This window comes from Pollachius pollachius (assembly GCF_949987615.1).
Source record: "Pollachius pollachius genome assembly, chromosome: 15".
Lineage (NCBI taxonomy): Eukaryota > Metazoa > Chordata > Actinopteri > Gadiformes > Gadidae > Pollachius > Pollachius pollachius.
The window spans coordinates 22,100,164-22,109,818 of record NC_136948.1 but is presented as its reverse complement, the minus strand read 5'-3'; the positions used below and the strand labels follow the sequence as shown (position 1 = coordinate 22,109,818).

Below are 9,655 nucleotides of genomic sequence, written 5' to 3'. Positions count from 1 at the left end.
ATAGAAATCATAAAAGGTGAAAGCTCCTAATTACTGCAAGAGAAAACTAAAAAGAGAAAATGAACTTACTTAGCATTATTTATTTTTCCATTTCATGAAAGGTGTACTATTTATTAAAATAAATATTTTGTTTGTATTTAGAGTTAGAATTTAAAACTATCCGTTTTACATCTGTTTTGAAAGGATAACGTTTTTAGTTTAATTATATTCTAGTCAGCCAAGTAAGTTTCTGATTCAATCTTGTTTTTAAAAATAATGACGAAATACCAAACTCTTTTTAAACAAGCAAAATAATGACAGCTCCTGAGCATTGGGACAAAAAATACAAACTTTTTTTTACTGTGATTGCATTTGAAAGAAAAGGTTAAAGAAATGAATAAGGACATTGTCAAATAGCAAAGCAATACTTTCCACAAACTGATCTGCTACAACACTTTGTTATGATGTTATTGGGTTAAGCCTTTACTAGAAACGTAACATCTAAAAGACAGTAAGCAGTGCGAAAACCCCATAGAGCAGAGCACAAGGGTAAGCTACCAGCAGCTGCTGATCTTCCATGGCCAGTGTGGAGATAAAGATCTTGGAAGCAGACATACTGCACCATCCAACAACCAGCAACGCCACAAGGGTCCCCATATAGCCTCTGGAAGAAAGGTAAAGAAAATTCATCAAATAAAACGCATTCAATAAAAACTCCAGGAAATGTCAGCCTAAAAAATACACACCTTACGGAAGTGATTTTGAATTCTGGAGAATAAAGTTGTTTATAAGGATGGGGCGTTGTAAATGCTAAGAAATACTTCAATTGTTTGTACATTTTTCTTGATCTTGATCTTTTATTCTGTGTTTCATTATTGTTACAACCTGTTTGAAATGTGTGACTCCGTTCATCTGTCAGATGCAGACCACACATCATCTATACCTTTAAACACGAATGTGCTTCCATTGTGCTATACTGCCACAAGTAGGATAACCAATACTAATAAAGCTACGTTAAACCAGCAATAAGCAAGTTTTGCTTGCCCCACATGTTTGATTCAATTTAGTTTTGATTGAGTCTGGTGGTTCTCATTTTCTCATGTTTTTTCTACTACTGGCCTTTGCTATAGATTTGATTGCATGACTGTAGACTCATTCGAAAACAAAGTGGGATGAGCCTGATAAAATTCTGAAAAAGTAGAATGAATAAACCGAGACAACTCCCTATTTGAATGTTGTGTGAACAAGATGTTTGTACTCACTGTAAAGAGACAAAGACTGCCAATGCGGAGAGGACCACCATGGGCAGCAGACAGTACCCCAGTATGCTGGCCACACAGCCACAGGACACGGTCAGGGAGCTCATCATGTTGAGCAGCAGGTACACCCCCACACAGGACATGGCGCTGATTCCATAGATGTAGCCAAAGTGAACTTTGCCTGCCTGAGTATTGGTAGAAATGTAGTTTATGGCATGTTTTCCTAGCAGGTTCAATTTTTGCTTCACAAGAAAAGCATTTAAAAAGTTTTGGGCAAGCAGTTTTACAACTTTATAACAATTGAAGAACACAAGAAGACAAAGACCAATATGTGTCCGTTTAAACAAAGAAATGACAACCTAAACGATAGAATAGGTTGTTTGAATATGAGCGTTTTAGACCCCTACCAACTGTTCTAGAAAAAGATATACGTCACGTAAAGTAAGGTTCTGTCTGCCAAAACAGCGGGAAAAAACAACATTTAAAAAAATATATCCTCATCCTCATCTACAAAGCACTTATCCAGGGTCGGGTTGTGGGGGCTAGATTAAGGGGCTGTTCTGAATGCAAATGGTCTGAGTGTGCATGAGCATGATACTTCAGAACAGGTGGGATTTATCAAGATAGATTACTTACTGAAGTGCGTACAATTGCATTGCGCATGTTTGGTAAATACAGATTTTTTTGTACTTAGGCACGTCCTAAACTTCATTCGTAAAAGAAAATTTCAGCCTTTTCTTCGCACGGTTGATAAATAAGGCCCCTTGACACTGAGATCACCGACTAATTACGACCCTTCCTGTAGGGCTATATGTATATTATATTATCTACTAATCAAACCCTAAAGGCCAAGGTTTTCTACTCCGACTCCCTAATCTGTTCTCCGACTCCTTAACTACGGAGACCCCTCGAGCGGTCGGAGTTCTCCGTCGGGAGGTCCGATACGCAATGCATTTGCTGCCCAATCGATTCTTATATGCTGACTACTAACCATGTAAATAGTGTTGTTAATAAACTTCCAAAGCTTTTCAAATCTTATTTGTTGTTTTATTGGTCCTTAATGTGAAAAGTAAACAAGGTGCAAAGTAAATAAGGTGCAAAATCAAACCGGGAAAAGTGATTCTGGAAATTATGTTGTGACCAATCACAACCCTTGCCGTCTCCGTCCGTCTCCGTTGCCTCGACGGATAGTTACAAAATATTGGATGCGCACGTAGAGCTATGTAGAGCTATGGAGAGGGTCTCCGACAGCGTCTCCGTGTCTACGTACAGCACTTTACGGAGTAGTATAAACCAGCCTTCATGCCTGATTCATATAACAGAGGGCAGGCATCTAAGTGCCATCGCTAAGAGCAAGCAAAGGTCGATCAGCGAAGTCCCAACTCTTCTCTGTTTTGGGACCTCAGTGGTGGAACGAGCTCCCTACCGATGTCAGGATCGCAGAGTCGCTCACCAGCTTCCGCAAAAGACTCAAAACTCACCTGTTCAGAGTTCACCTCCACTCTGCATAGAAACAATGCACAGCCACCATTGAATGTTGTACATCCTGGCACTTGTACATTGCACTTATTCAAGGTACTTAATTGTGTAGCATCTACAGTAGCTGCTATCATTGCTTTACACGGGGAATGGGTTAGCCTAGCGATTGTAATACTTGCACTTGGTTCTATGAACATCTTTACTGTACCGACAGCGATATATTGTTTCACTTCTTATGACAAATGTACTTATTGTAACAAATGCACTTATTGTAAGTCGCTTTGGATAAAAGCGTCTGCTAAATGCCCTAAAATTAAATGTAAGTGTATTTCACTTATTGGGTTGGGTTTAGGGTTAGAATACAATAGGCAGGGTTGCCAACTTTGGAACTTTGGCTGGAGTGAGAAAAATTGCATCTAAAAAATTTTTTTTTGTTACCCTAATTTTTAAATATGTCAGTCCTCATTTACTAAGTATAAACCCTGATTTATGTAAAAAAACAACAACTAATAATCAGTGTGCTCCGACTCCGAACCATGCGCCGAAGCTATGCTCTGACGTATCAGGTGCAAGGTTTTCACTCCCGGAGCACTATATCTATATAATATAATATTATATAAGACATATATAATAATAATAATAATAATATAATATATTATATAGGTATCTTATATTATAATATCTAACATCACGGCCAAAAGCTATGTGCGCTGTGCGGAGCGTGAGTCCGGCGGGAGAGCGGCGGCGGAGCGAATTGGACATCATTTATTTATATTTATATTTTATTAATCTATTTTTGGACGGAATCTCCCTGCATCTGAAATTCTGAAAAATAGTATTGATGCTCTGATGGGAGGGGGATTGGGAAGTGGGTGGTATTCAAATGGGCCTTATTCCTTCGTCAGAGTAGGCGCCGAAACCGACTCGCTCATCTGCCAAGGGAGTCAAGCTGAAGTTCCTCTCCCCCAATTCATTCTCAACCACGGCTGAGATAACCCCCACTACGAGTCTCATTGTGGAAATACCAGAGACGAGAGTCTGACGTGTTATGCGCCATAACACCAACAGCAGAAGGGTTATCCAAATAACAAGGAAGTGTTCAACACTGGTGTTACAGTCCTGGAGCTCTATATCTAAATAATATCATATAATACATAGATATCTATATCATACAATACATATTATCACGGCCAAAAGCTGTGTGCGCCTCCAGATGATATTATGAATCACAAACGACTTCGTCGGGTTCTCCGACGTCTCTGGTTCTCCACTTCCACATCAATCTGAAGTAGACTGAACCGCCCTCTGTCGGGTGGTGATGCTTCGCGGCGGTGGAGCCTCGCGACAACCGGCAGCAGGCAGCATGTCGCAGTTCATGTACTTCAGGGAGTCAAAGCCAAAGTTCCTTTCCCCCAATTCCTTCTCAACCATGGCTGAGATAAACCCAACTACAGAAATATAAGAGACGTCAAAGAACCGACGTGTTATGCGCCCTAACGCCAACAGCAAACACTTGCGTTACAGTGTGTGTAATCACACACACCCACCCACATGTGGCGCTCGCACAGTTGTGTCTCATTGGCGGGCTGTTACGCCCCACCTCTAGTTGGCCCTACTGGGGCTAACAACAAACCACCCTTGACCCCAAATATCAAAGGACACCTTTCACAAAAACCCAACCAGTGGGATTTATTTACATAAACATATGAAAAGGACACAACATTAAGATATACAACAAAGTCCAAAGACAAGACAAATCCCAGAGCGGTGGCATGACCAGCCAGCAGTCCCATGACCAAAAGCATTCCCATGGGAAGGGGAATCTGTCGCTTTTAACTCCGGTCTTGACGAGCGGTCCAGGTGCTCCAAATCAGCTCCACTGATGCAGCACACCTGAGCATGGGCTGAGACATGCCAACAGAACAGGGACAAACAGAGAGCAAGCCCCCTTCTGAGGCTGAAGTGTGCACGTTTAACTTGATTGTGCCCCTGCACCACCCAAAGACCATTGCACTGCCACTGCAAGCCCAGTGGGGTGTAGAGGGGCGTAACACGGGCCAAATTCTCTGGGCGGGCTAGGCAGAGAAAGGGGAGAAGCTTCGATCCTTTATGACGACATATGGGACCACATTCCAAATCAGAGCGCTTGAGGCTCCAATTTTTCAAAGGCGAGCAGAACACCTAGTGCTTGTTTTACACCGAACGCAAGTTTTAGCCAATGGGGGACCATAGGCAGGCTAGGGGAACTCATATTTATGTTAAAAACCTCATAAAGTGAGATGTTCATGCCATGGGACCTTTAATAGAAGAATGACAAATGCACATCAGGTTTGACAAGCCAAGGTTTTTTTTATTTCTGTCTGATTTTCTGTCCGTCTCAAAACCCAAAGAAATAAACAGGAGAATATTGGAAAGTTGGGGCTGCCCAAACTTCTCCTCAAGGGCAAGCTGACGTGCAGCAATCAATTCAATTTCCAATTTATAACCTCCTCTTGAAATTTGGAGTCTGGCTTGGCGGCTTCCCTTAGAAGCCCACAGACGTCCTTCAGCAGACTCACTTTCTCCCTCTCCAACCCCACCAGGTCTTTGCTGCATTGGCAGCCGGTAAATGCGCTGATTGAGGCGGTGGCAGTTGAGGCGGTGGAAGGAGTTGAGAAGGTGGTTGCAGCCGAGGTAGGAAGTGTGGGGGAACCTGGGTTCCTCGTCCTCCTGCCATTGCTCCCTTGAACGGTCTCCCTCTTCCGTGATACCCGCATGGATATCCATTCTCCCGGGGATGCCTTGAGATGCTGAGAAACCTATGATGGCCATGGCTCGCTCTTCCTCATCGTTGAGGGACTGCGCCATGTTCAACACCGCAAGAGTCAACGTCGAAGTTCCAATGCTTTTCTTTTGGTCGGACTGACAAAGTCCTGCCATTTTTTTCTGACCTCCACATTGGACCTATTGCTACCAGTGACCCCAGTCATTCTCTCTGCTATTTCCCCCCACTTCTTAGATTGTTGCTCGTTCGTGTGGGCACCTTTGAACCGGTCGAATAACAGGCCTTTGTTGGCCTCTACCTGCTCAAGGAGAATGTGAAGTTCTTCTGCTTTAAAAGTTTCTCTCCTCTTTCGAGCCTTGTCCGCTATTTTGCAAAAGGCCTTCTCTGTTTCCTGAGGGTGTTACATAGGTGTCATTTCACGTGAGCAATTAATTAATTGAACAATAACGCCATAGGCTGTTTAGCAATATAGCATATGTCAGCCTAAGCCTTATCAATTGTGTTTTAATATTTTTTGCATTCATATTATTGTAGTCTATTCTTTTTACGTTCGAAGGATCATTCGTGAGAATGTTGGTACGAGCATTGATCCATCGTTATTGGGAAACTGAGCCCTGTAAGATATTCTAGAACGCTCTTGGAGCACCGGCCGAAGACCTGGAGCTCTATATCTTAATAATATAATGTAATATAATAATGTAATATAGTTGTGAGTTATCGACTGAGTGGTAGGATCCACACGGCCACTACTATTCCGCATATCGTGCGAGAATCCAACACGGCACAATCAGAACACAAAAGAGACAATTACAATCCCGGATTTTATTTTATTCTCTTTTATTTCCTACTTGGGCCCAAGGTTATGTCGTTTATGTGATTTATAAAGTATAAGGTTAAGTTTGTTTTGTACTGTTTAAAGAAACAACTTTTGAATAATAAGTCGTCACACTAAACTGTGTCGTCTCATTAATTATCCATCTTGCTCCAGTAGTCGAACCTAGTAATCTGGCCCAGAATGTTGTTGTATGAAGAATTCTTAATATGCTAATCCAATAAGGAGACTTCAGGGAGTCAAAGCCAAAGTTCCTTTCCCCCATTTCCTTCTCAACCATGGCTGAGATAACCCCAACTACGAGTCTTTACTTGATGTGGAAGTACTAGAGACGTCGGAGAGCCCAACGCAGTCTGGTCTTTTCACCAACTGGGAGCTTAACGCAATTTTTATGCTTTATTGTGTTATTATGTTGCATGTTATGCGCCATAAAACACCAACAGCAAAACGGTTATCCAAATAATAAAGAAGAGTACAACACTCACGTAGCAGTGTGTGTATTCACACACCTGATGTGGCGCTCGCAGGTATTAGCTCATTGTCGGGCCAAATTCTCTGGGCAGGCAAAGCAGAGAAAGGGAATATAACCTTTCCCCTTAGGACGACATACGGGGAAATTTCCAAATCTGTCCAACTGGGCTTTCATTTTCTCAAAGGCGGAGCAGGATACCCAGGGCTTGCTTTACGTATATCGTCATTTCTATCCACTGGGGGATCATAGGCAGGCTAGGGGAACTCAGATTAATGTTAGAAAACCAAGTAAAATCCTCATGCCATGGGACCTTTAAACATTTTGCAGCACTTCAAAGCAGCTTCTACAGATGTGTTGCAGGTGTCTAAAACACAGGGACTCACCATCAACAGGTTGGCCCCTAGTGTGACGCAGAAGAGGATAGGGCCGGTCAGATCGGTCTCGTTCATAATACTGCCGTCGGCCGGTTTGAACGGGTTCAAGACGGTCATGGTCTTCTGCCAGATGTGGTCAAAATTAATGCCAAGCTCTTCAGAGAGAAAGATATGGAAATGATACAAGTCAAATGATTAATTTTCCTTTTTATTTTGTATATTTTCATCATTAATGACTGTATACAAATGTGATGTGTCAGGGAAAAAAGAAAACCCCAAAACCTTGGGTCAGAATATTCGATGCACTCCAAATCTGGTATTTACTATTGAGCAGACACTGTTGTAGAAATCCAGTGAGGTCTACGACATGATGGTTAACATATTAATAGGGGTAGGGATCACAGGGTGCCTCACAATACATTATGATACGCGATACATGGCCCAAAATCCAGATTGTATCGAGATACAGCGATCCTGCAATAATCCTGTTGATTAAGATTGATTGATATTGAGGCAATCCTATAATGGTATATAAAGATATATGTCTAACTATGATACAAAATGACCGGGACAGGTAAGTGCTGGATTTCTTTCTTTATTCATGATCCAAACTTAGTTTTTCAGTTTCTCTCTTTGGCTAGTTAATTTCCATTTAAGTTTAGAGATGCTGGGACGATGGAAATCTGTTTAGTGTGCCTTATTTTATTAATTAAAATATTTGGTGCCAGCGTATTGATTCTCGTATCGCGTGAAGAAGGGCATATTGAAGTTTTGTCACACCACTAATCATAAATGAGCAAAAAAGGCTAGGGCCTCTCGCTGAAAGAATGAAAGAAAGAAAGAAAGAAATAAAGAAAGAAAGAAAGAAAGAAAGAAAGAAAGAAAGAAAGAAGGAGAGAAAGAGAAAAATATGGAGAGAAAGAAAGAAAGACAAACAATAGTTGTTCTAGAATGTTATGACACATTGCGTCATAACAGTTTGGATAAAATGTGTCTATTAACCGATGTAAGTTGCTTCGGATAAAAACGCCTGCTAAATGCCCTAATTGTAATTGTAATTGGATAATACAGGCTTCAGGCTGATACGGATGATGGATGATGATCGGATGAAGTTTTACCCTCAAGTAGGGGAGGCTCTTCTTCATAATAATCTGCATCTGTGCCTCCTAGTGTCCCAGCTTCTCCCCTTTGTGGCTGGAAGACATGTCCAGTGTAGCTTTGCTCTATAGATGGATCTAAAATGCCCGGCATCGTGGCCTCTGTCCCACTATAGGAAGCATGGAGTAAGTGACACAGGGTTAGGGTATAGTAGCTTAGCAGTTACAGTAGAATAGGGGAATACTCCATAAGTAATCTGAAGTTTGGTGTTTTACCTACTCGTAACAATGTGTTAAATGTAAGACTCACAATATTGATTCCTATGCTGGATATAAACCTCAATGTTTTAAAGCAACATACTTTTGAGGGTATTCAGGATGGGGGCCATCCCAGGTGTCGTAGTTCGAGGCTACGGCCTGGCCCTGGTCGTCCACATAGTACCCGGAGCTGTAGAAGTCCAGATCAAACGGTTCCATGTCCACCATTGCTATGGAGTGGGAGAACATTGACAATGCAGCATACATAGATTGAAAGTTATTATCGCGATGGGTCCATTGTGCTATAAATCTGAAATATGATTTAATGTCCTTTACCACTCAGAGCTGTGTTCTTCCTGTGGGAGGACAGCGGAGCTAAGAATAGGTGTCTATATTTGTCCTTGTTATGGGGGGTGTTACTCTATTTGCTGGACAGAGCTTTTAGCTTTTAGATTTTGGATGACATCTTACAGTGGATTTGTAAACAGAATTTATTCATTCATTAAAATATAATTGTGAAGTGAATTAAGTGTGGACTGTAAAAATAAAAAAAAGTAAATTGTTTGTATTCATTGACTTCATGTAAAACCACAATTATTTCTAAAAATATAAATTTTATAAACCAGTGCGTTTTTTGAAAGTGTCATTGATAACTCATTTTATATGATGAACCCGTTTATGTGGTCGCAGCTCCCCCTGCTAGCCGACTGGGGGATAAACGAAACCCTTTTTTCCCCGCAATGACTGAATCATTGATATATTATTTGTATAGTTTGTTATTTTGTTTTTGTTCAGCCGTGTTTAGCAGATATTTCTTCTGTTGTTGTGGTTTTTTTTTTTTTTTTTTTTTAAATGAGATAGTGAAGGATTAAATGAAACTTAGACTTTCGGGTTAGGGAAGTGATGTTTGACCATAGACCTAAACTGTGTTCGAAATCGTTCCCTATCACGGATAGGGTGCTCGCCATTTTGTACTGGTGTTCGAATTCTCAGTGGTTAATTTCATGCACTATATAGTGGATTTAAAATACCCAAGATTTCACTGTACATACGAAGTTCCCTACATGTTACTCCCGTATACCACAATGCAATGCGGCTTTGTATTTCCGGAGGAGAAGAAGATGCAGAATAACCGTGAAAA

General features: G+C 41.2%; 1 protein-coding gene across 1 annotated transcript; it reads right to left on the bottom strand.

Moving 5' to 3' along the window:
• Nucleotides 1–480: 480 nt before the first annotated feature.
• On the bottom strand, nucleotides 481–8,742 carry LOC307086705 (protein YIPF7-like; the record flags this gene model as incomplete). The annotated part of the gene is made up of 5 exons (XM_079752006.1): nucleotides 481–643; nucleotides 1,242–1,423; nucleotides 7,169–7,314; nucleotides 8,278–8,426; nucleotides 8,618–8,742. 5 exons carry the CDS (start codon nucleotides 8,740–8,742, stop codon nucleotides 481–483), a joined length of 765 nt encoding a protein of 254 aa, XP_079608132.1.
• Nucleotides 8,743–9,655: the final 913 nt, after the last annotated feature.